We start from the raw sequence: 26,399 nt of genomic DNA, 5'->3' as shown, positions 1-26,399 counted from the left end.
GTGACAGGTGTCTCCTGCACCCTGCAGGAAAAGCTGGGATTTTTCCAGTATTGGTGCTTTTGTCCTAAAGATGCTTTTCTGAGCATAAAAATGGCTCAAGTTTACTTCAGCAAAAGCAGACTTTGCCGGGCGGTAGGTTTGGTCTCGGCTCGATCGTGTTCCCCAGCGCAGACGCTCACAGACACGCAGCAGATGCAGCCAGCAGAGCCGCGGTGCCTCGCAGCTCTGTGCCGGGGCTGAGCAGAGGCTGCCCCGGGGCCGCAGCCGGACACCGCTGCCGGCAGGGCCGGGCTGCTCCCAAAGCACCGGAGCCCGCTGTGCCCGGCAGGCTGGGAATGCCGCTGGGAAGGAGCAGCGGGGAGGCAGCGGGACCCCGTGGGGCAGGAGGGCTCCCCGAGCCCGGCCCGAGCCCGGCAGCCCCGTCCTGGCTCGCAGCCCGAGCGCTCCCTCGCCTCAGCGGCGGCTGCCTTGCGTAAGGGCCCGGGCCGAGCCCATAAAGGCCCGGCCCGCGGGCCCGGTGCCAGCGGCACCATGGCAGCTGCGAGGGACACGGCGCTGCTGGCCTCGATCCTCTTCCTCGGGGGCACGGCGCTGCTGGCCGCAGGTAACACCGGGGCTGCTGCCCTCGGCGCCCGGAGGGGACAGGGCAGCTGCAGCGGCCTGCGGGGCTCAAAGCCTGGGCAGGGATGGGCTCAAACCCTGGGCAGGGATGGGCTCAAACCCTGGGCAGGGATGGCCTCAAACCTTGGGCTGAGCCGGGCTCAAACCCTGGGCTGGGATGGGCTCAAACCCTAGGCAGGGATGGGCACAAACCTTGGGAAGAGATGGGCACACAAATTAAGCAGCAGTAGCAAAATTTCGTTTCAGTTCTGGATCTCCTTTCAGTCATATGTCTAACCTGCTTTGCAAATAGCAAAATCGTATCCCTGTCCTAAAATCTTGCCTGCTGATGCCAAGAAGCCACAGTAAAATATCTGTAATTTGATTGCTGAACTTTCACTGAAATCCTAAAATGAGTCACGCCTAAATGTTAACAGGATTTGCTTGTGCCAGACTATTTTTAGGTGTGTTAGATGCTTTTTCTTTTGGCTGTACATACTCTCAAGGGTCTGGCATATATTTTCTCTTTTGATTGCCATTTCCTAATGCAAGCTATCTATTGGGTTTTTATCTAACAACCCAGGGCAAAAAAAAGATTAGGATCTCTACGCAACCACTAATGTGTGTGTGGTAAGACAACACATATTATATACCTGAAGGAGATGGCCATACAGACCAATCAAAATGCAGACTGAAGTAATGTCAGCTGTAACGATTTATTAAAGGCACAATAAAAGTGTGTTAGAATAAGTAAGGTAATCTAAAATTTAAATAAGGAAACTCTAGTGATCAAATCAGTAAATAAAAGAATAAAATAAAAAAACAGAGCAGACGAGTGTGCTGTTAAATCTGATGAGAGATTGTTGAAGTTTTACGTAAAAAAACTGCATGTTTAAGTGAGCAAAAGGTGCATATTTAAGGAGCATATCTAGCAATTACTTACAAGCAGAGCAATGATGTGATTCTGTGATTCTGCTGCTGTCCCACAGAACAACCAGAAGCGGAGACCAAATACGGGAGAGTGCGAGGGTACCAGTTCAGAGTGGACACAGCAGAGAGGACTGTGAATGTCTTTTTGGCACTTCCTTTTGCTAAGCCTCCCCTTGGATCACTGAGGTTTTCTGAGCCCCAGCCCCCGGAGCCATGGCAAGGTGTCAGAGATGCCACTTCCTACCCACCAATGTAAGGCAATAATCAAACCCGGAACCTTTCCCCATGTCCAGCTCTGCACTTCCATGACACTGCTGTGCACACTGGGCCATCCATGAAGGCAAATGCCTTGGTGCCCCCTCATTGCACCTGCAGCTGTTCCAGTGCATGCATTTCTAAAGACACTCTGTGAGCTGCTCTCTTTCCCAAAAGCTGCTGCTTCCCAGGCAGCAGTGATGAACTGAGATGGAGCAGCACTGACAGACAATGCTCTGGCTCAGGAGCACTTGCCCATCACTCACCAATCACTAGAAACCTTTGGAGCAGAGACAGAGAGCAGCTGAGGAAATGTTGGAATGCAACACGAGGGCAAAATGCTGAATCAAGTGCTTAAAAGGGCACATAAGAAATGCACAACAAATCTGACCTACCTTGTAAATGTCTCACTCCCATTGTCCTACTGCCCCTGTTTAGTGTCTCAGGGCTGAAATCTACCATTGCAATGTAAAAAGCTGTTGGGGATGTAAAATGATTCATTTCTATTTTCATATGTATTTCACATACCAATCTAGAACGGAGCTGGAGATCAGTTCCTGCTTGGCACATTGTTGTGGAAGTACCAAAAAGGCTTCTCTTCACAGCTTTCAGGTTTTAGTGATTTCTCTCTTGCTTGTTACTTTTTCATTTATTCAGGTGTCTACAGGACCAAGTACAAGGACAGTTAATTTCAAATATGGTTACCAACAGAAAAGAGAAAGTTCCTCTGCAAGTGTCTGAGGATTGCTTGTACCTAAATGTGTACACACCTGTTTCTGCAGGAAAACAGGAGAAGCTGCCTGTAAGCAAAACCCTTATAACACCTTGAGCAAAATTATCTAACAGCAAACCTTCAACCTCTGCCATGAGCAGACAGGCAGGGGCACTTTTGTAGTGATGCTCAACTTACATGCTTTGTCCCAGCAAATATTAGCTGAAATTGAAAGGAGACACAAAATCCTATTTTACAAGTAAAATTGTATTGGCATGTAGGTAAGCAGTGCTTGAATTAATCTAAATGATCTGTCCAAAGTCACAGGGCACTGACACAGTGCAGGCATTTAACAAACTCAGTGCCATTTTGTAGCCCTGCAGGCCTTAGATTTTAACGATTTCTACAATTAGTGAAATCTAATGTGAAGGAAAATCAGCACAAAATATTAGATGTTTGATAATCTTTAGTTTTTATCACCGGGGGCTCTTACCTGTGCTGGGCTGATTCTCTTTATCTCTTTTCAGGTCTTGGTATGGATTCATGGAGGTGCATTAGTTGTTGGAGCAGGTTCATCATATGATGGCTCAGCATTAGCAGCCTTGGACAACGTGGTGGTTGTAGCAATTCAGTACAGACTGGGTATTGCTGGGTATTTTAGGTAAGTTGGTTGATCTCAGTGTGATTTCCAAAAGGATGTGTGCAAAGCCTTTGTAAAGAGACGTGCAGAAGACTTGCTTATGCAAAGAAACATTTCTGAACTGCACCTACAAGCACTGGGGACAATTTGCAGTCCCAAGGCAGCCTCCAGATCTGTTCTTGTGGGGCTGCTGCTCCAATCTCAGGGCTTCCAGAGCCATCCATTTGTCAGTCGTGTAGGGAACTGCTGTGTAGAGAATGGCAGATGATTTCTTAGAGCACAGATTGTATCTTCCTCTGCCTCTGCTTGCATTGAGCATTTGAACACCTCTGTTCTCTCCCCGCAGCACTGGTGATGAGCATGCCCGAGGTAACTGGGGATATTTAGACCAAGTGGCGGCTCTTCGGTGGATTCAGGAAAATATCCTGCATTTTGGAGGAGATCCAGCATCTGTCACCATCTTTGGAGAATCTGCAGGAGGAATCAGTGTTTCTGCTCTTGTAAGTTCACAGTAATATTGAACTGTAATTACTTAGTGGAAATAACCCCTCCATCCATTTTCAGTATCTGCATGGGAAGCCAGCGAGAGAAAAGGGATGGTGTTACAGTGACACATCACCTGGGTCTTTGACACAATAACAATGCAAAATAACCCAGATTTTGGATGATAAAAATGTGTCATTTTCATACTCAAACATTGTAGTTAAGTAACAGAATGTTATTACTCAACTGCTGTATTAAACTCTGGTTGTTGTGGGTTAAAAAAAAAAAAAAGGAAAACGCTCAAAGTCCAATCTCATAAGAAAAGTCCTTTAGCAGGAGTTGTGGACTCTTGCCCATTTCCTGTTTGCTTTGACAACCACTTGTGCCAATTGATTGAGGTGAATAGTCCTGGTAGCTGAGGCAGCCCTGCAGTTTGTGACCCTGTGACTGTGTAAAATCTTTACTCCAACACGGAGCACATTGGCTGTGACACTCTCCTTCTCCAGTCCCTCCCCCTTTGGCACAGGTCACACCGCCCAGCCAGGCTCCATTGCACTTGGCACACACATCCCTGTTTCCTCTGGCCAAAAGCTCTTTGCTGCCCTCCTGCAGCAGAGCCAGAGTGCCTCGGGCACATCCCATCTGTGCCTGCCCTGCAGTGTGGTGCTGGCAGGCGCTGGAAGCAAAGTGCAGGGGGAGGGCAAAGGCCCTGAACTCCCCATCCCTGCCAGTGCTGCCCAAGCACTTTGCTCAGCTGGACTTTGGCCAGAGCCTGCACAAGGACACTCTTACCACGTGGGCTTTCAAAATGCTCCAAATGGCCACTGCTGATCCTGAAACCCAAAACCCCTGGGGAGAACACAGTGCTTGTCATGCTTCTCCTTGCTTTTTCACAGGTCTTATCTCCCCTGGCCAAGGGCTTGTTCCACAAGGCCATTTCAGAGAGTGGCACTGCAGCCCTGGGCTTGTTCACTGACCAGCCTAAGGAGGATGCACAAGTGGGTATTGGTGGTAATTTTAATTCCTTTTTCCTGACAGTTCTGCATATCTTAAACTGTTCAATCCAAAATATTGAAACATGGTTTCCTTCTTGGGAAACAAAACAGACCATCATTAAACACAGTAATTCTGTGTGCAAACAGTACATGTTTAATCATGTGTTGCTTTTCAAACACCCAAATATCCACAAAGAGTGCAGAATGAAATGGAAAGGAATATGGTAACATGTAGTGTCTTCAAAAAACCTCAACTTACACTTGTTGGCTGGAAAACGGCACCAGACTCTGAATACTCTTCTCTTCCCCTCCTGTTTGATGCTGGTAGTATGCAAATAAACAGGTCTTTTTTCAGTTTTTTTAATTTGAGAACTACAGGCTTCCACCCCTTTCTTTTCTCTTCAACTGCAAGGAGCAATTTCCAGAACCTGGAAGCTGGGACATAAGAGAGACAGCTCTCTCTAATGACAGCTCTTGCTCCAGCCCAAAAGATGTCCCCAAGACTGGTAGAATGTGCTCTCTGTTACCCTGCAGATGGTTGTTTATTCTCTAACTCCTGTATGTCACCCAGCCTTCTCAGCCCAGTATGTTATTTACCAGAATTGTCTTAGAATATTTCTGTATCAAAACATCTTGCAGGCAGAGGTTTTCCCTTCTGCCCAGCCTGTGGTGTGAAGGATTGTGAGGGCTTCCAGTGCCCTGCCTCTGGAGCTGGGACAAGCCAGGCTCCAGGAACCTTTGTGCAGGAGCTTTGGCTGCTCCTGCTGGACTCAGTGTCTCGCAGAGCCAGACAGAGGAAATGTGGCCAAAACTGTTTGTTCTCACTGCTTGCAGAAAATTGCTGCTGTCTCTGGCTGTGAAAAATCCAGTTCAGCTGCAATGGTTGAATGCCTGAGAGGAAAAACAGAAGAAGAACTACTACAGGCAACACAGAAAATGGTAGGTGAAATGATACTTCTTGTATTTAAATGACCTCTCAGACTTTTTCATCCCAGAGAATACTCTTTGTGGGATGTAATAGCAGGAGAACCTGAAGTGGATGTAAAATCTGACTTTCTTGACTTTTTCAGCACATGACTGACAGATCTGCAGTGAATTCTTGCCTGCAAAGTGCAAACAGGTTCCTGCCCTTCCATTCTGCATGCACATGGCATTACCTGTGCTTTGCTGTTGTGCTGTTTTTATTACGCCAGTGGGTTCTCGGGCTCTATCTGACTCTGGCTGCTGTAGGTGTCCCAGATAGTGAAGTACCACTGAGCACAACCTGGCCAGGTGTCCCAGGCAGGCTTCCAGCCGTGGGCAATCTTAGCAAGCAGCTCAGCTCTTCAGTGAGATCAGCTCTTTGGTGAATTCAGCTCTATAATGATTTCAGCTCTTTGCTTGCTGAGTGCCTCGGCACACGCAGGAGAGAGAGGAGAAGAGTTGTGTGAGGTTCCACAGAGGGGTCTTTATTGGCAGCTTCTGCAAAGGGTCACAGTGACAGCTCTTCTGCAGAATGGGGCAGAAGTGGGTGTTTATATAGGGTGTAGGGGTTTTGGGAAACACTCCAACAGTGAGGGTCGAGGTGAATATGACCTATGGTCTTACAGAGAGATAATGAGGGTCCAAAGGCAGAAGGGAGGGGCTTCTTTGGTCCAGTTGTCATGATTTGGCATTTCTTATCTTAGGCAACTGACCACCAGGGAGGCATTGCAGGCCCTGTGCCTGCCACAGTGCTGCCAGGGCAAGGAAAAGAAAATGGCACAGATGATTCTGGAGAACCTGAAAATCAAACCATATATTATGTCCTACTTAAAAGTTCTTATCACAATGCTTATGTGCCTTTGAATCTTCAATACAGAAGTGTTTTTTTTCCCACTCTTCCACACATCCATGCTGATACTGAACTAAGAAAATATGTACATTCAACATAATGATTTCTGCTTCAGAAACATTAGAAATATTATGACAATCTTCACAGGACCTCCTGCTAGTGCAGAAAATCAGTCAGAGAAATGTTAAGATGGTTTGGATAACATTATTTCTTGTGTTTTCATTTGGCTTCATGTTGGAACTGCAGTTAAAATCTGAACTTCTTTTAGAAGCAAATAGAAGGTTTTAATGAAGATTTATTTTTTGTTTTGCCCTTTTTGTTCAGGATATCTTTTTCAGCAATGCATGTGTAGATGGTGCCTTTTTTCCAAAGAGTCCCAGGGAATTACTATCTGAAAAATCAATCAATGAGGTCCCATACATCATAGGAGTGAATAACTGTGAATTTGGATGGGCGTTGCCTATGGTAAGAGAATTCTAATGTTGTTATTTAAACATCATTTTGTAAATAGTGGCTCTTTTAGTAAGTATGAATCTCTGTATCATACAGATGATGAAATATCCTCCTTTTGTGGATGGTCTGGATAAAGATGTTGCACGTCAGATTTTACAGAGCAACTTAGCAGTATTCATCAAGGTAAGAGACCCGTTTCAGAATAACCCAGTGCTGCTGCTTTGCTGGTCGGGCTGTTTTTAACCCTGGAGGAACACATTTCTCAGGAAAATGCCATTGTGCTGGACAGCTCCCTCAAGTGGGGCAGGAACGGGCACAGAGGTGCTGCATTCCTGTTACCTCTAGTGACTGGAAACACTCTCTGCATTTCCAGCCTAAATGCCCCTCTTCTTCAAAAGGAGTTCTGTGGGAATCCAGGAGTGATGCAGGTACCTAAACAAGGTCTCCTGGGACATTTCAGATACCCCCAGCTTATGCAAGACATGCAGAATACCAGCAGGTCTGGGGGAAGACCCAGGGGACACAACCTCCTGGAGCAGTAGCTGGGCACTGGAAGGGAAAGCCCGAGAGATTTGGGGTGCACTTACACCCTCATTCAGATTCTCGAGGTTTTGCTTCCCTGTAATTTACAAATCTCTTGGCTTTGTGATGCCTTTGTGCTCTCCTGAAACTCCTGCATAGAAAAGTACAGATTCAGAGGTAAGAATTAAGGACCCTAGAAGCAGGGCCAGTACTTGCCAGGACCTTCAATGACACAAACATCCACCATGACCTTGGAAATGCAGAGCCCAGGCTTGTTCTGCACGGCTGAAATTATGGTCATCTACAACAATCAATGGATTTTATGAAATCCAGCAGGATTTCTGTGCTGTTATGAAGGTGTGTCCACAGAAGAGAGAACAATCAGCATCACTGACTCCTGTTTATCTGAAGGTGGTTGATCCTTTGACCTTGCATCCCTCTCTTCCTGAGATCACCTGTATGCATAGCTGTGTAACTCCAATCTGAGCTCCCAGGCACACTCTGACACAGCTGGGGGTTTTCTCTGAAAGCTGTTGTTTGGGGATTAGTCAGGGATGTGCAGAGGCCACACTCACCCACTGCTGTTACTCCCTCTGATATTCATCATCACTATAATGGCTTTCATTGCTGTTGCAGGGCCTCACGTCTGAAGTTGTTGACAGAGTGTACAAGGAGTACATGGGGGATGCAGAAAGCCCTGCCCAGGTCCGAGATGGCCTCCTGGATGCAATGGGAGATGTCTACTTTGTCATCTCAGCTGTGGAGGTGGCCAGACACCACAGAGGTAACCCAGCAGCTTCAGAGCAGCTGTAGAATTCAATCTGGGGGTGCCGGGGACAGTGTGCAGCACTTCTCACTATCCAGAGAACTGGTAGTGGTTTCATTTAAGCAAAACGGTTTTTCATGAAAGTTTATCATCTTTGGAGCAGTATTTTCAGCTCTCAAACCAGCACTTTTCTGTATCCTCTAGATGCTGGCAACCCAGTCTACTTTTATGAGTTCCAACATCGACCGAGTTCAGCGGAAGGTTTGGTACCAGAGTTTGTCAAAGCAGATCATGGAGATGAGATTGCCTTTGTCTTTGGAAAGCCATTCTTAGCTGGTGATGTACCCATAGTTACTCCATATTCCTTTTAGAACCTCATATCTATTACTCATTTCAATTACTACAGGCCCTTAGAATGGAGTTTCTCTCTTATAAGCATTAAAAACCATACACATACAATAAGCCTACCTTACATATCATAAGCATTATTGTGAGCATAAACATCCTCTGTCCTCAGTAGCAGATCCTTTCCATTACATCATTCTGTCCTGGAAACACCTCCAAGAGCTCAGGGCAACCAGGAGAAGTGTTGCAATGGATATAGCTCATACTCATTTTTTACTTTCTAATGTGGCCCTTTCATCTCTCCCTTTGCAGGAGGTGCTACAAAAGAAGAAAATGAACTCAGCAGAACTGTTATGAGATACTGGACCAACTTTGCTAAAAATGGGTGAGAATCACTATGCTGATTACAGCTCAAGTTCAGTCTGTGCTGCCCACAACATACTTGCCTGCCTCAAGCAGTACTTATATGGTGGTTCCTAGAAATTTGGCACAATTTAAGGTAAATATTGAAGCAATTTCTTCTGCTAATGGTCTTTTAAAAGAACCTGCAGACATGAGGAAGAAAAAAATCTAAGAGCAGTTACTCCATCTGCAAAGGAGTTTTAGATCTAAAGTTAATGGCAACTTTTACACTTTTGCTGTTCCACTGATGAGCCTTTTCCAAAACTACTGCCAATTTATTCAGGTAGCAGAATCACATCATCTGGGCTCACCTGCTGGCTTTCTGAAATGCTCTGAACCTGAGCAGCCAGAGAGCAATGGATTGGCAAGTGGAGAGCTAACTTTTCCTCCTATTATTTCCAGAAATCCCAACGGAGAGGGCTTGGTCCATTGGCCTCAGTATGACCTGGAGGAAAAATACCTGGGAATAGACCTGGAGCAAAAGGCAGCAGAGAAACTGAAAGAACACAGAATGGAGTTTTGGGCACAGCTCATGAAACAAAGTCAGACTGGAAGGAGAAAACACACAGATTTATAAGACCCATGAAGGGTACAGTTTGCTTTAAAACCCAAAGGAAAGTGAGAGAAAATGAGTTTGTCAGCATAGAGAGTAATAATCACCTTCTAACTCACTGTTGTGTAATCTGCTGTGCTAATCACACTGGAGGGAGAGAAACAAGGGGCATTTGGAATGTTTGCCAGACTGAAAATCACTATTTAATGAAGCTAGCAGAAAACCCCCACAATCTTTCCAGGTCCAGACAGACCATGGTTCCTACTCAGTGCATATCAAAAATGAATACTGAGGTGGGAATGGGCAAATGAACTGAAATTGATAGGAAATGATCAATACAGAATATACCCTAAGTGTGAGACTATTTTATATGCTTCTGCCCTTCTTCTTGCAGAAGAGCATGGTCAGTTGTCCCTCCTAGAGACTCTTTCTGCTTTCTTTAACTGGAAATAGCTTGTAGGCAGCAGAGAGGAGCATCCCTGACACTACACCTGTGAGGTGGGCTTGACCTCTCACAAAAGAGGACAGAAAATCTCTACCTGTTTTATTGCTTTGTTATTGTTACAAATAAATGTTGCTTTGATTTTTTGGAACTACCTTTTATTTCACTTAATTGATGGAGTCCAATTGCTAGGTCAAGTCACACATGAGGAGTCAGAAACGTGCCCAGATACTTCCTTCCACTTAAATGGTTTCAGGTATGAATCTTTCAGGTTTCTGTGCGGGACCTGAGGCTTAAGGCTCTTTCACAAACTCTTCTGGGCTGTGACTGTGTGTCCTTCCACCCTTCCTGGCAGATGCAAAGGGGGAAGCAAAGGCTGGAGGTGCTTCTGCACGTTGTTGGCCCAGCACCACCAGAGCAGATCTGCTGACATGCAGAGTGTGACCCCCAGCCTCCCACAGCTGGGTCTGGGGTCAGGGCACAGGGAGGGAAGTGCCTTTTTTGCCAAGTTACACGGCAAGCAGGATACCAAGGAACAATGGGGGAAGCCAGGAAGCCAGGAGAGCTCTCCTCATGACCACAAACCAACAGCCCTACTCCAAGCACCCCTTCAGCTGGTGCCCAGCTCCCACATCCCACAGCACCCAGGGGGCTCTCACAGGGACAGCCCAAGCTCCTGCTGCAGGTGTTGACCCTTTGGAGGAGTCTTCTTCTTCCTCCTCACCTCTGGGAGCACTTGCTTTTGTACACCTGCTGGATCTCAAGCAGTGTCCTCTGCACTACCTGGCCACCCCCTTTGGTGCATTTTCCATACCTCCTGAAGAACACCACTTGTGGCAATTAGTAACAGCTAATTGCAGCAACCATACTGCTAGTTCTGTCACACATATCTTATCCCTTCCCTTGTTTTGGTCTGACCCAGCCTTTATGTCCATTAGTGGTGTGTTTGTTGAATCAATGTGTCTGTCCCTGTACGTTCACACAAACCATTATCCTGACAAGACAGAAGAAATCCTGTGTCTTTGGCAATGCAAAGCCATGAGTAGAACTCCTGGGTGGAAGGGAGGTCTCTTATTAGGCACACATGATAACAAATCCTTTCTGACTGTGTGAGAGGAAGTGCTCTGTCCATCTCTGCATTTTGAAGCCCAAATATTAAGACTGGTACACTGTCAAACAGCTGAGAAAGGAGTAACACCATGGCCACAGTGAATGGGCTACATTTAAACAGCAGATACTTCCATTATGTTCCAAACCTCATTTTATTTCATAGCTTGAGTATTCATGGCCACTTGGTCCAGATTCCCAGCTACAAATATAGTTGAAGAAATTGTTAGCAGTATATTTACTGATACTATTCAGCAAGAACTGCTGCTGTTCTGTTTTTCATATTCTGTCAATAAAAGCCTTAATCTTTTTTGAAGTTTTTTTTATTTTCCATAATTACTATAATTGCCTTTCCAAGGTAGTCAGCTATGTTTGTTCTGAGCCAGTCCTGCTTCTCAGATCATCTTGGTGCTAAGTGTGAAATATGCATATTTTTATTAAGATAGGATGTTCTTTGCTGTTTGATCTTTATAACTTGCAAACCTGATCAACAAGGAGGGAGATTTAATCTGTGAAACAGAGAGTCCAACTAGCTCTTAGTGATGTCCAGGTGTTAGAAACACAAATTCCTGGTCAGCAGAATTGCCTTGTTAAGGTTTGGGGCTGGACATGTTCCAATGATCTCAGCCCTGCGGGAGGTGAACAGAGCTGCACGTGCCTCCCTTGAGCTGCTTGGCCTAAAGGAAGCTGTGAGCAGCAAGGTGGAGTGTGCATGCCAGCTCCAGCAGCTCTGTGGCATTGGAGCCCCTGGGTTGATAGACAGGGACCTTCACTTATCACATTCCATCTTGGGCTTCAGGCATCTCACTGCTCAGGAGCTGGGCTGTGTGAGGATCAGACCCATGAGCTGTCTACACACGGGAGGTTTAAACTCCCTATACATGAAGGCTCTGAACAATAAAGCACACAGTTTGTCACATGGAGCCTTGGCGTGGGAGTGGGTGTGTGCCATCCCTGTCTCCCACCACTGACCCCATGGAACATGTGGATTCCAGTGCAATACAGCTCCAGCTGTCTGAGCCTGCCAAAGCCCAGGAGCCCAGGACACACATCCTGCAGCCAGGGAGGACACGGATGGCCCAGGAGCCCAGGACACACATCCAGCAGCCAGGGAGGACACGGATGGCCCAGGAGCCCAGGACACACATCCAGCAGCCAGGGAGGACGTGGTGATGGCAATGGCTGCTTCAGCTCCTGTGTTCCAGCCCTTCTACATTAATGTTGTGGATGAGGAAGACTACATGGGTTTCCTTGATACAGATCATGCAGACAAGCTACTGAAGGAGTATCAGCAGAGAGAGTGTGTTGATTTGGAACAGATGATGTCAGAAAGGTGAGAACAGGTCTGCATTTCACGGTGAAACAGAAGGAATTGTGTGGTTTCCTGGATGCTGACTGAGAATCTAAATGGGACTCTGACTAAAGCTGAATGGTGTTTTCTGGAAGCTCCTTTAGGAACCATTGGGGTGCTGTGCAGCAAGAGAAGAGCAGTGCACCCAGTGCTGCCAAACCTGGAGTTACTCAAAGGTGGTTGCAGCTCTGCTGTCTCTGAGTGACTGAGCAGTGGCCATGGGCTCCAGGTGGTGCAATGCATGGTCAGTCCCTGAAACAAGATCTGTGCCAAATGGCATGACTTTATATCATGACACTCCACGCTTTTTTCTTTACAGGGCTAAAGCTTTTCTTACGTTTTAGTTGCTTTTTCAGGAGTTTAACTTTTTTGGGATTTTGGCTAGAGAGCTGGCTGATGGAAAGACACCTGAAGCTTTGGTAAAAGTTGCCTGAAAAACAGTGTTGAGTGTGGTTACTGAACATATTTTCTTCAACAAATATTTAACTTAGGTGGTCACGGTGAGGACTTTCAGCCTCTTGTGCCTGGATTGAGAACAGCATTGAATTTGGTCACACCTAAAGCTGCTGTCAACTGCAGAATCTGCACAGAAGACTTTTCAGCAGTGGGGTCCTGTTGATTTTTGTTGACCTTTACAAAATAGTAGAACGTTAAATAGGATTGATTCGAAATTGAAAAAGACAACATCATGATTTTAAAAAAGCACAAAAATGTTTGAGAAGTTATTAGAGGAAAGGGGTTTTGATGGAATATAGCAGATATCTGGTGGATTTGAGTCCAATGTGATAGGTGAAAACACTGTTAGTAATTGTAAGAGACCAGAAACCAAAGAACAAGAAGCAAAATGTTCACTTGCAACATCTAACAGGGATTTTCTCTTAACACGTATATCTTTCTTCAGTGTATTTCGTATCATTTAATGTGAGTTTAGAGTCCTCATTGCTTTCTCAGCAGCTCAGACTCACAGCATGCTCCATCTGCCAGTGCACAGTGAGCACTGCCGTGCCCTCAGCCTCAGGAGCTGCACCCCAGCACAGCCTGGCAGGGCGTGCAGGGCACTGGGGCACAGCTCAGGAGCCACCACAAACCCAGCACAGGCTGCAGACACAGCCAGCACTGCTTGGGTCACCTGCAGTGCAGGGCCTGCCACCAGTTTGCTCTGGGAGCAGCCGGGTTAAAGCTGGCTGGCGTTTATCTCCAGGGGCTGTAAATCACACCTGTGCACACACATGGGGGAAGATCTGGAGTAAAGTGCACAGGGAGCATTTGGAGTAAAGTGCACAAGCCCAGCCACAGCACTCAGCATTGACTCAGGAGCACAAGAGATGTGCTAAGCTCATTTAAGCACTGTGGGTCTTGTAAGCCACTGAGCTGTCAAGAGAGGTGTGAGCAGGAATGGATGTGGAGGAATGGAGCACTCTCCTGTGCAGACAGGCTGAGAGAGCTGGGCTGTTCAGCCTGGACAGGAGAAGGCTCTGGGGAGACCTCAGAGCCCCTTGCAGTAGCCCAAGGCAGCCTACAAGAAAAATGGAGAGGGGCATTTGCCAAGGGCAGGTAGCAACAGGACAAGGGGGAAGGGCTTCAAACCAACTAAGGCAGGTTTAAATCAGAGGGACAGAAGAAATTCCCCTCTCTGAGGGTGCTGAGGCTCTGGCACAAGCTGCCCAGAGCAGCTGTGGCTGCCCCATCCCTGGCAGGGCCCAAGGCCAGCTTGGACACGAAGGTGTCCCTGCCCATGGCAGAGGTGGCATGAGTAGATCTGGGTGGTTTCTTCCAACCCAAACCACTCTGTCATCATATCAGCTGATTCTTTGAAATGCTGCTTCTGACAACTGAGAATTCACATGACCTGAAATTGCAAAACTGCCTGTCTGGGGCAAGAGCTGGGGCAAGACTCTTCCTGAGTCAGGAGAAGAAAAATAAAGAAGAAGGCAGAGCCTAATACCTGCACAAAACCAACACAACCTCCCAGGTAATGTGAGCAGAAAATCTCTACTCAGCTAATCTGTTCTCTCCTTTTCATGTCATCCTTCAATGATAGATGTGAAATGTATTGAAATCAATCCTCTGGATTTTGCACATGTGTAAGATATGGAGTTACCACCCTTTCATATTGCTCCCACTTGACAAAAGCTGTCATTCACCTCTTTCTTCTTGTCACTGCATTGCAACACTATTCCAAACATCCCTGAACACACCGAACTGAGTGACAGGTGTCTCCTGCACCCTGCAGGAAAAGCTGGGATTTTTCCAGTATTGGTGCTTTTGTCCTAAAGATGCTTTTCTGAGCATAAAAATGGCTCAAGTTTACTTCAGCAAAAGCAGACTTTGCCGGGCGGTAGGTTTGGTCTCGGCTCGATCGTGTTCCCCAGCGCAGACGCTCACAGACACGCAGCAGATGCAGCCAGCAGAGCCGCGGTGCCTCGCAGCTCTGTGCCGGGGCTGAGCAGAGGCTGCCCCGGGGCCGCAGCCGGACACCGCTGCCGGCAGGGCCGGGCTGCTCCCAAAGCACCGGAGCCCGCTGTGCCCGGCAGGCTGGGAATGCCGCTGGGAAGGAGCAGCGGGGAGGCAGCGGGACCCCGTGGGGCAGGAGGGCTCCCCGAGCCCGGCCCGAGCCCGGCAGCCCCGTCCTGGCTCGCAGCCCGAGCGCTCCCTCGCCTCAGCGGCGGCTGCCTTGCGTAAGGGCCCGGGCCGAGCCCATAAAGGCCCGGCCCGCGGGCCCGGTGCCAGCGGCACCATGGCAGCTGCGAGGGACACGGCGCTGCTGGCCTCGATCCTCTTCCTCGGGGGCACGGCGCTGCTGGCCGCAGGTAACACCGGGGCTGCTGCCCTCGGCGCCCGGAGGGGACAGGGCAGCTGCAGCGGCCTGCGGGGCTCAAAGCCTGGGCAGGGATGGGCTCAAACCCTGGGCAGGGATGGGCTCAAACCCTGGGCTGACCTGGGCTCAAACCCTGGGCTGGGATGGGCTCAAACCCTGGGCTGAGCCGAGCTCAAACCCGGCAGGGATGGGCTCAAACCTTGGGCTGAGCCGGGCTCAAACCCTGGGCTGGGATGGGCTCAAACCCTAGGCAGGGATGGGCACAAACCTTGGGAAGAGATGGGCACACAAATTAAGCAGCAGTAGCAAAATTTCGTTTCAGTTCTGGATCTCCTTTCAGTCATATGTCTAACCTGCTTTGCAAATAGCAAAATCGTATCCCTGTCCTAAAATCTTGCCTGCTGATGCCAAGAAGCCACAGTAAAATATCTGTAATTTGATTGCTGAACTTTCACTGAAATCCTAAAATGAGTCACGCCTAAATGTTAACAGGATTTGCTTGTGCCAGACTATTTTTAGGTGTGTTAGATGCTTTTTCTTTTGGCTGTACATACTCTCAAGGGTCTGGCATATATTTTCTCTTTTGATTGCCATTTCCTAATGCAAGCTATCTATTGGGTTTTTATCTAACAACCCAGGGCAAAAAAAAGATTAGGATCTCTACGCAGCCACTAATGTGTGTGTGGTAAGACAACACATATTATATACCTGAAGGAGATGGCCATACAGACCAATCAAAATGCAGACTGAAGTAATGTCAGCTGTAACGATTTATTAAAGGCACAATAAAAGTGTGTTAGAATAAGTAAGGTAATCTAAAATTTAAATAAGGAAACTCTAGTGATCAAATCAGTAAATAAAAGAATAAAATAAAAAAACAGAGCAGACGAGTGTGCTGTTAAATCTGATGAGAGATTGTTGAAGTTTTACGTAAAAAAACTGCATGTTTAAGTGAGCAAAAGGTGCATATTTAAGGAGCATATCTAGCAATTACTTACAAGCAGAGCAATGATGTGATTCTGTGATTCTGCTGCTGTCCCACAGAACAACCAGAAGCGGAGACCAAATACGGGAGAGTGCGAGGGTACCAGTTCAGAGTGGACACAGCAGAGAGGACTGTGAATGTCTTTTTGGCACTTCCTTTTGCTAAGCCTCCCCTTGGATCACTGAGGTTTTCTGAGCCCCAGCCCCCGGAGCCATGGCAAGGTGTCAGAGATGCCACTTCCTACCCACCAATGTAAGGCAATAATCAAACCCGGAACCTTTCCCCATGTCCAGCTCTGCACTTCCATGACACTGCTGTGCACACTGGGCCATCCATGAAGGCAAATGCCTTGGTGCCCCCTCATTGCACCTGCAGCTGTTCCAGTGCATGCATTTCTAAAGACACTCTGTGAGCTGCTCTCTTTCCCAAAAGCTGCTGCTTCCCAGGCAGCAGTGATGAACTGAGATGGAGCAGCACTGACAGACAATGCTCTGGCTCAGGAGCACTTGCCCATCACTCACCAATCACTAGAAACCTTTGGAGCAGAGACAGAGAGCAGCTGAGGAAATGTTGGAATGCAACACGAGGGCAAAATGCTGAATCAAGTGCTTAAAAGGGCACATAAGAAATGCACAACAAATCTGACCTACCTTGTAAATGTCTCACTCCCATTGTCCTACTGCCCCTGTTTAGTGTCTCAGGGCTGAAATCTACCATTGCAATGTAAAAAGCTGTTGGGGATGTAAAATGATTCATTTCTATTTTCTATTTTCATATGTATTTCACATACCAATCTAGAACGGAGCTGGAGATCAGTTCCTGCTTGGCACATTGTTGTGGAAGTACCAAAAAGGCTTCTCTTCACAGCTTTCAGGTTTTAGTGATTTCTCTCTTGCTTGTTACTTTTTCATTTATTCAGGTGTCTACAGGACCAAGTACAAGGACAGTTAATTTCAAATATGGTTACCAACAGAAAAGAGAAAGTTCCTCTGCAAGTGTCTGAGGATTGCTTGTACCTAAATGTGTACACACCTGTTTCTGCAGGAAAACAGGAGAAGCTGCCTGTAAGCAAAACCCTTATAACACCTTGAGCAAAATTATCTAACAGCAAACCTTCAACCTCTGCCATGAGCAGACAGGCAGGGGCACTTTTGTAGTGATGCTCAACTTACATGCTTTGTCCCAGCAAATATTAGCTGAAATTGAAAGGAGACACAAAATCCTATTTTACAAGTAAAATTGTATTGGCATGTAGGTAAGCAGTGCTTGAATTAATCTAAATGATCTGTCCAAAGTCACAGGGCACTGACACAGTGCAGGCATTTAACAAACTCAGTGCCATTTTGTAGCCCTGCAGGCCTTAGATTTTAACGATTTCTACAATTAGTGAAATCTAATGTGAAGGAAAATCAGCACAAAATATTAGATGTTTGATAATCTTTAGTTTTTATCACCGGGGGCTCTTACCTGTGCTGGGCTGATTCTCTTTATCTCTTTTCAGGTCTTGGTATGGATTCATGGAGGTGCATTAGTTGTTGGAGCAGGTTCATCATATGATGGCTCAGCATTAGCAGCCTTGGACAACGTGGTGGTTGTAGCAATTCAGTACAGACTGGGTATTGCTGGGTATTTTAGGTAAGTTGGTTGATCTCAGTGTGATTTCCAAAAGGATGTGTGCAAAGCCTTTGTAAAGAGACGTGCAGAAGACTTGCTTATGCAAAGAAACATTTCTGAACTGCACCTACAAGCACTGGGGACAATTTGCAGTCCCAAGGCAGCCTCCAGATCTGTTCTTGTGGGGCTGCTGCTCCAATCTCAGGGCTTCCAGAGCCATCCATTTGTCAGTCGTGTAGGGAACTGCTGTGTAGAGAATGGCAGATGATTTCTTAGAGCACAGATTGTATCTTCCTCTGCCTCTCTGCTTGCATTGAGCATTTGAACACCTCTGTTCTCTCCCTGCAGCACTGGTGATGAGCATGCCCGAGGTAACTGGGGATATTTAGACCAAGTGGCGGCTCTTCGGTGGATTCAGGAAAATATCCTGCATTTTGGAGGAGATCCAGCATCTGTCACCATCTTTGGAGAATCTGCAGGAGGAATCAGTGTTTCTGCTCTTGTAAGTTCACAGTAATATTGAACTGTAATTACTTAGTGGAAATAACCCCTCCATCCATTTTCAGTATCTGCATGGGAAGCCAGTGAGTGAAAAGGGATGGTGTTACAGTGACACATCACCTGGGTCTTTGACACAATAACAATGCAAAATAACCAAGATTTTGGATGATAAAAATGTGTCATTTTCATACTCAAACATTGTAGTTAAGTAACAGAATGTTATTACTCATCTGCTGTATTAAACTCTGGTTGTTGTGGGTTAAAAAAAAAAAAAAGGAAAACGCTCAAAGTCTAATCTCATGAAAAATTGTGGAGTTGTGGACTCTTGCTCATTTCCTGTTTGCTTTGACAACCACTTGTGCCAATTGATTGAGGTGAATAGTCCTGGTAGCTGAGGCAGCCCTGCAGTTTGTGACCCTGTGACTGTGTAAAATCTTTACTCCAACACGGAGCACATTGGCTGTGACACTCTCCTTCTCCAGTCCCTCCCCCTTTGGCACAGGTCACACCGCCCAGCCAGGCTCCATTGCACTTGGCACACACATCCCTGTTTCCTCTGGCCAAAAGCTCTTTGCTGCCCTCCTGCAGCAGAGCCAGAGTGCCTCGGGCACATCCCATCTGTGCCTGCCCTGCAGTGTGGTGCTGGCAGGCGCTGGAAGCAAAGTGCAGGGGGAGGGCAAAGGCCCTGAACTCCCCATCCCTGCCAGTGCTGCCCAAGCACTTTGCTCAGCTGGACTTTGGCCAGAGCCTGCACAAGGACACTCTTACCACGTGGGCTTTCAAAATGCTCCAAATGGCCACTGCTGATCCTGAAACCCAAAACCCCTGGGGAGAACACAGTGCTTGTCATGCTTCTCCTTGCTTTTTCACAGGTCTTATCTCCCCTGGCCAAGGGCTTGTTCCACAAGGCCATTTCAGAGAGTGGCACTGCAGCCCTGGGCTTGTTCACTGACCAGCCTAAGGAGGATGCACAAGTGGGTATTGGTGGTAATTTTAATTCCTTTTTCCTGACAGTTCTGCATATCTTAAACTGTTCAATCCAAAATATTGAAACATGGTTTCCTTCTTGGGAAACAAAACAGACCATCATTAAAGACAGTAATTCTGTGTGCAAACAGTACATGTTTAATCATGTGTTGCTTTTCAAACACCCAAATATCCACAAAGAGTGCAGAATGAAATGGAAAGGAATATGGTAACATGTAGTGTCTTCAAAAAACCTCAACTTACACTTGTTGGCTGGAAAACGGCACCAGACTCTGAATACTCTTCTCTTCCCCTCCTGTTTGATGCTGGTAGTGTGCAAATAAACAGGTCTTTATTCCCCTTTTTTAATTTGAGAACTACAGGCTTCCACCCCTTTCTTTTCTCTTCAACTGCAAGGAGCAATTTCCAGAACCTGGAAGCTGGGACATAAGAGAGACAGCTCTCTCTAATGACAGCTCTTGCTCCAGCCCAAAAGATGTCCCCAAGACTGGTAGAATGTGCTCTCTGTTACCCTGCAGATGGTTGTTTATTCTCTAACTCCTGTATGTCACCCAGCCTTCTCAGCCCAGCATGTTATTTACCAGAATTGTCTTAGAATATTTCTGTATCAAAACATCTTGCAGGCAGAGGTTTTCCCTTCTGCCCAGCCTGTGGTGTGAAGGATTGTGAGGGCTTCCAGTGCCCTGCCTCTGGAGCTGGGACAAGCCAGGTTCCAGGAACCTTTGTGCAGGAGCTTTGGCTGCTCCTGCTGGACTCAGTGTCTCGCAGAGCCAGACAGAGGAAATGTGGCCAAAACTGTTTGTTCTCACTGCTTGCAGAAAATTGCTGCTGTCTCTGGCTGTGAAAAATCCAGTTCAGCTGCAATGGTTGAATGCCTGAGAGGAAAAACAGAAGAAGAACTACTACAGGCAACACAGAAAATGGTAGGTGAAATGATACTTCTTGTATTTAAATGACCTCTCAGACTTTTTCATCCCAGAGAATACTCTTTGTGGGATGTAATAGCAGGAGAACCTGAAGTGGATGTAAAATCTGACTTTCTTGACTTTTTCAGCACATGACTGACAGATCTGCAGTGAATTCTTGCCTGCAAAGTGCAAACAGGTTCCTGCCCTTCCATTCTGCATGCACATGGCATTACCTGTGCTTTGCTGTTGTGCTGTTTTTATTACGCCAGCGGGTTCTCGGGCTCTATCTGACTCTGGCTGCTGTAGGTGTCCCAGATAGTGAAGTACCACTGAGCACAACCTGGCCAGGTGTCCCAGGCAGGCTTCCAGCCGTGGGCAATCTTAGCAAGCAGCTCAGCTCTTCAGTGAGATCAGCTCTTTGGTGAATTCAGCTCTATAATGATTTCAGCTCTTTGTTTGCTGAGTGCCTCGGCACACGCAGGAGAGAGAGGAGAAGAGTTGTGTGAGGTTCCACAGAGGGGTCTTTATTGGCAGCTTCTGCAAAGGGTCACAGTGACAGCTCTTCTGCAGAATGGGGCAGAAGTGGGTGTTTATATAGGGTGTAGGGGTTTTGGGAAACACTCCAACAGTGAGGGTCGAGGTGAATATGACCTATGGTCTTACAGAGAGATAATGAGGGTCCAAAGGCAGAAGGGAGGGGCTTCTTTGGTCCAGTTGTCATGATTTGGCATTTCTTATCTTAGGCAACTGACCACCAGGGAGGCATTGCAGGCCCTGTGCCTGCCACAGTGCTGCCAGGGCAAGGAAAAGAAAATGGCACAGATGATTCTGGAGAACCTGAAAATCAAACCATATATTATGTCCTACTTAAAAGTTCTTATCACAATGCTTATGTGCCTTTGAATCTTCAATACAGAAGTGTTTTTTTTCCCACTGTTCCACACATCCATGCTGATACTGAACTAAGAAAATATGTACATTCAACATAATGATTTCTGCTTCAGAAACATTAGAAATATTATGACAATCTTCACAGGACCTCCTGCTAGTGCAGAAAATCAGTCAGAGAAATGTTAAGATGGTTTGGATAACATTATTTCTTGTGTTTTCATTTGGCTTCATGTTGGAACTGCAGTTAAAATCTGAACTTCTTTTAGAAGCAAATAGAAGGTTTTAATGAAGATTTATTTTTTGTTTTGCCCTTTTTGTTCAGGATATCTTTTTCAGCAATGCATGTGTAGATGGTGCCTTTTTTCCAAAGAGTCCCAGGGAATTACTATCTGAAAAATCAATCAATGAGGTCCCATACATCATAGGAGTGAATAACTGTGAATTTGGATGGGCGTTGCCTATGGTAAGAGAATTCTAATGTTGTTATTTAAACATCATTTTGTAAATAGTGGCTGTTTTAGTAAGTATGAATCTCTGTATCATACAGATGATGAAATATCCTCCTTTTGTGGATGGTCTGGATAAAGATGTTGCACGTCAGATTTTACAGAGCAACTTAGCAGTATTCATCAAGGTAAGAGACCCGTTTCAGAATAACCCAGTGCTGCTGCTTTGCTGGTCGGGCTGTTTTTACCCCTGGAGGAACACATTTCTCAGGAAAATGCCATTGTGCTGGACAGCTCCCTCAAGTGGGGCAGGAACGGGCACAGAGGTGCTGCATTCCTGTTACCTCTAGTGACTGGAAACACTCTCTGCATTTCCAGCCTAAATGCCCCTCTTCTGCAAAAGGAGTTCTATGGGAATCCAGGAGTGATGCAGGTACCTAAACAAGGTCTCCTGGGACATTTCAGATACCCCCAGCTTATGCAAGACATGCAGAATACCAGCAGGTCTGGGGGAAGACCCAGGGGACACAACCTCCTGGAGCAGTAGCTGGGCACTGGAAGGGAAAGCCCGAGAGATGTGGGGTGCACTGACACCCTCATTCAGATTCTCGAGGTTTTGCTTCCCTGTAATTTACAAATCTCTTGGCTTTGTGATGCCTTTGTGCTCTCCTGAAACTCCTGCATAGAAAAGTACAGATTCAGAGGTAAGAATTAAGGACCCTAGAAGCAGGGCCAGTACTTGCCAGGACCTTCAATGACACAAACATCCACCATGACCTTGGAAATGCAGAGCCCAGGCTTGTTCTGCACGGCTGAAATTATGGTCATCTACAACAATCAATGGATTTTATGAAATCCAGCAGGATTTCTGTGCTGTTATGAAGGTGTGTCCACAGAAGAGAGAACAATCAGCATCACTGACTCCTGTTTATCTGAAGGTGGTTGATCCTTTGACCTTGCATCCCTCTCTTCCTGAGATCACCTGTATGCATAGCTGTGTAACTCCAATCTGAGCTCCCAGGCACACTCTGACACAGCTGGGGGTTTTCTCTGAAAGCTGTTGTTTGGGGATTAGCCAGGGATGTGCAGAGGCCACACTCACCCACTGCTGTTACTCCCTCTGATATTCATCATCACTATAATGGCTTTCATTGCTGTTGCAGGGCCTCACGTCTGAAGTTGTTGACAGAGTGTACAAGGAGTACATGGGGGATGCAGAAAGCCCTGCCCAGGTCCGAGATGGCCTCCTGGATGCAATGGGAGATGTCTACTTTGTCATCTCAGCTGTGGAGGTGGCCAGACACCACAGAGGTAACCCAGCAGCTTCAGAGCAGCTGTAGAATTCAATCTGGGGGTGCCGGGGACAGTGTGCAGCACTTCTCACTATCCAGAGAACTGGTAGTGGTTTCATTTAAGTAAAAAGGTTTTTCATGAAAGTTTATCATCTTTGAAGCAGTATTTTCAGCTCTCAAACCAGCACTTTTCTGTATCCTCTAGATGCTGGCAACCCAGTCTACTTTTATGAGTTCCAACATCGACCGAGTTCAGCGGAAGGTTTGGTACCAGAGTTTGTCAAAGCAGATCATGGAGCTGAGATTGCCTTTGTCTTTGGAAAGCCATTCTTAGCTGGTGATGTACCCATAGTTACTCCATATTCCTTTTAGAACTTTATTATTACTCATTTCAATTACTACAGGCCCTTAGAATGGAATTTCTCTCTTATAAGCATTAAAAACCTTATACATACAATAAGCCTACCTTAAATATCATAAGCATTACTATGAGCATAAACATACTCTGTCCTCAGTAGCAGATCCTTTCCATTACATCATTCTGTCCTGGAAACACCTCCAAGAGCTCAGGGCAACCAGGAGAAGTGTTGCAATGGATATAGCTCATACTCATTTTTTACTTTCTAATGTGGCCCTTTCATCTCTCCCTTTGCAGGAGGTGCTACAAAAGAAGAAAATGAACTCAGCAGAACTGTTATGAGATACTGGACCAACTTTGCTAAAAATGGGTGAGAATCACTATGCTGATTACAGCTCAAGTGCAGTCTGTGCTGCCCACAACATACTTACCTGCCTCAAGCAGTACTTATATGGTGGTTCCTAGAAATTTGGCACAATTTAAGGTAAATATTGAAGCAATTTCTTCTGCTAATGGTCTTTTAAAAGAACCTGCAGACATGAGGAAGAAAAAAATCTAAGAGCAGTTACTCCATCTGCAAAGGAGTTTTAGATCTAAAGTTAATGGCAACTTTTACACTTTTGCTGTTCCACTGATGAGCCTTTTCCAAAACTACTGCCAATTTATTCAGGTAGCAGAATCACATCATCTGGGCTCACCTGCTGGCTTTCTGAAATGCTCTGAACCTGAGCAGCCAGAGAGCAATGGATTGGCAAGTGGAGAGCTAACTTTTCCTCCTATTATTTCCAGAAATCCCAACGGAGAGGGCTTGGTCCATTGGCCTCAGTATGACCTGGAGGAAAAATACCTGGGAATAGACCTGGAGCAAAAGGCAGCAGAGAAACTGAAAGAACACAGAATGGAGTTTTGGGCACAGCTCATGAAACAAAGTCAGACTGGAAGGAGAAAACACACAGATTTATAAGACCCATGAAGGGTACAGTTTGCTTTAAAACCCAAAGGAAAATCAAAGAAAATTAGTTTGTCAGCATAGAGAGTAATAATCACCTTCTAACTCACTGTTGTGTAATCTGCTGTGCTAATCACACTGGAGGGAGAGAAACAAGGGGCATTTGGAATGTTTGCCAGACTGAAAATCACTATTTAATGAAGCTAGCAGAAAAAACCCCCACAATCTTTCCCGGTCCAACTACACCACGGTACCTACTCAATGCATATCAAAAATGAATACTGAGGTGGGAATGGGCAAATGAACTGAAATTGATAGGAAATGAACAATACAGAATATACCCTAAGTGTGAGACTATTTTATATGCTTCTGCCCTTCTTCTTGCAGAAGAGCATGGTCAGTTGTCCCTCCTAGAGACTCTTTCTGCTTTCTTTAACTGGAAATAGCTTGTAGGCAGCAGAGAGGAGCATCCCTGACACTACACCTGTGAGGTGGGCTTGACCTCTCACAAAAGAGGACAGAAAATCTCTACCTGTTTTATTGCTTTGTTATTGTTACAAATAAATGTTGCTTTGATTTTTTGGAACTACCTTTTATTTCACTTAATTGATGGAGTCCAATTGCTAGGTCAAGTCACACATGAGGAGTCAGAAACGTGCCCAGATACTTCCTTCCACTTAAATGGTTTCAGGTATGAATCTTTCAGGTTTCTGTGCGGGACCTGAGGCTTAAGGCTCTTTCACAAACTCTTCTGGGCTGTGACTGTGTGTCCTTCCACCCTTCCTGGCAGATGCAAAGGGGGAAGCAAAGGCTGGAGGTGCTTCTGCACGTTGTTGGCCCAGCACCACCAGAGCAGATCTGCTGACATGCAGAGTGTGACCCCCAGCCTCCCACAGCTGGGTCTGGGGTCAGGGCACAGGGAGGGAAGTGCCTTTTTTGCCAAGTTACACGGCAAGCAGGATACCAAGGAACAATGGGGGAAGCCAGGAAGCCAGGAGAGCTCTCCTCATGACCACAAACCAACAGCCCTACTCCAAGCACCCCTTCAGCTGGTGCCCAGCTCCCACATCCCACAGCACCCAGGGGGCTCTCACAGGGACAGCCCAAGCTCCTGCTGCAGGTGTTGACCCTTTGGAGGAGTCTTCTTCTTCCTCCTCACCTCTGGGAGCACTTGCTTTTGTACACCTGTGGATCTCAAGCAGTGTCCTCTGCACTGCCTGGCCACCCCCTTTGGTGCATTTTCCATACCTCCTGAAGAACACCACTTGTGGCAATTAGTAACAGCTAATTGCAGCAACCATACTGCTAGTTCTGTCACACATATCTTATCCCTTCCCTTGTTTTGGTCTGACCCAGCCTTTATGTCCATTAGTGGTGTGTTTGTTGAATCAATGTGTCTGTCCCTGTACGTTCACACAAACCATTATCCTGACAAGACAGAAGAAATCCTGTGTCTTTGGCAATGCAAAGCCATGAGTAGAACTCCTGGGTGGAAGGGAGGTCTCTTATTAGGCACACATGATAACAAATCCTTTCTGACTGTGTGAGAGGAAGTGCTCTGTCCATCTCTGCATTTTGAAGCCCAAATATTAAGACTGGTACACTGTCAAACAGCTGAGAAAGGAATAACACCATGGCCACAGTGAATGGGCTACATTTAAACAGCAGATACTTCCATTATGTTCCAAACCTCATTTTATTTCATAGCTTGAGTATTCATGGCCACTTGGTCCAGATTCCCAGCTACAAATATAGTTGAAGAAATTGTTAGCAGTATATTTACTGATACTATTCAGCAAGAACTGCTGCTGTTCTGTTTTTCATATTCTGTCAATAAAAGCCTTAATCTTTTTTGAAGTTTTTTTATTTTCCATAATTACTATAATTGCCTTTCCAAGGTAGTCAGCTATGTTTGTTCTGAGCCAGTCCTGCTTCTCAGATCATCTTGGTGCTAAGTGTGAAATATGCATATTTTTATTAAGATAGGATGTTCTTTGCTGTTTGATCTTTATAACTTGCAAACCTGATCAACAAGGAGGGAGATTTAATCTGTGAAACAGAGAGTCCAACTAGCTCTTAGTGATGTCCAGGTGTTAGAAACACAAATTCCTGGTCAGCAGAATTGCCTTGTTAAGGTTTGGGGCTGGACATGTTCCAATGATCTCAGCCCTGCGGGAGGTGAACAGAGCTGCACGTGCCTCCCTTGAGCTGCTTGGCCTAAAGGAAGCTGTGAGCAGCAAGGTGGAGTGTGCATGCCAGCTCCAGCAGCTCTGTGGCATTG

General features: G+C 46.3%; 2 protein-coding genes and 2 long non-coding RNA genes across 4 annotated transcripts; 2 read left to right on the top strand and 2 right to left on the bottom strand.

Moving 5' to 3' along the window:
• The first annotated feature begins 250 nt into the window (after window positions 1–250).
• LOC135279521 (fatty acyl-CoA hydrolase precursor, medium chain-like) lies at window positions 251–10,062 on the top strand. The gene is made up of 13 exons (XM_064386963.1): window positions 251–604; window positions 1,590–1,782; window positions 2,443–2,587; window positions 3,025–3,158; window positions 3,484–3,637; window positions 4,517–4,618; window positions 5,450–5,554; window positions 6,753–6,893; window positions 6,978–7,064; window positions 8,040–8,187; window positions 8,374–8,505; window positions 8,827–8,899; window positions 9,319–10,062. The coding sequence occupies exons 1-13, from the start codon at window positions 532–534 to the stop codon at window positions 9,491–9,493; spliced, it is 1,662 nt and encodes a 553-aa protein (XP_064243033.1). The 5' UTR covers window positions 251–531; the 3' UTR covers window positions 9,494–10,062.
• On the bottom strand, window positions 3,482–6,444 carry LOC135279522 (uncharacterized). The gene is made up of 2 exons (XR_010346751.1): window positions 4,875–6,444; window positions 3,482–3,704 (listed from the first exon to the last, which is right to left on the bottom strand). It is a non-coding gene; the product is annotated as an uncharacterized LOC135279522 (long non-coding RNA).
• A 4,822-nt stretch (window positions 10,063–14,884) lies between the features above and the next one.
• LOC135279519 (fatty acyl-CoA hydrolase precursor, medium chain-like) lies at window positions 14,885–24,704 on the top strand. Its single transcript, XM_064386962.1, has 13 exons — window positions 14,885–15,179; window positions 16,232–16,424; window positions 17,092–17,236; window positions 17,674–17,807; window positions 18,135–18,288; window positions 19,160–19,261; window positions 20,093–20,197; window positions 21,396–21,536; window positions 21,621–21,707; window positions 22,683–22,830; window positions 23,017–23,148; window positions 23,467–23,539; window positions 23,959–24,704. The coding sequence occupies exons 1-13, from the start codon at window positions 15,107–15,109 to the stop codon at window positions 24,131–24,133; spliced, it is 1,662 nt and encodes a 553-aa protein (XP_064243032.1). The 5' UTR covers window positions 14,885–15,106; the 3' UTR covers window positions 24,134–24,704.
• LOC135279520 (uncharacterized) lies at window positions 18,133–20,147 on the bottom strand. Its single transcript, XR_010346749.1, has 2 exons — window positions 19,518–20,147; window positions 18,133–18,355 (listed from the first exon to the last, which is right to left on the bottom strand). It is a non-coding gene; the product is annotated as an uncharacterized LOC135279520 (long non-coding RNA).
• Window positions 24,705–26,399: the final 1,695 nt, after the last annotated feature.

Source organism: Passer domesticus, chromosome 12 (assembly GCF_036417665.1).
Source record: "Passer domesticus isolate bPasDom1 chromosome 12, bPasDom1.hap1, whole genome shotgun sequence".
NCBI classification, from domain to species: domain Eukaryota; kingdom Metazoa; phylum Chordata; class Aves; order Passeriformes; family Passeridae; genus Passer; species Passer domesticus.
This window is presented reverse-complemented; position numbering and strand designations above follow the sequence as displayed.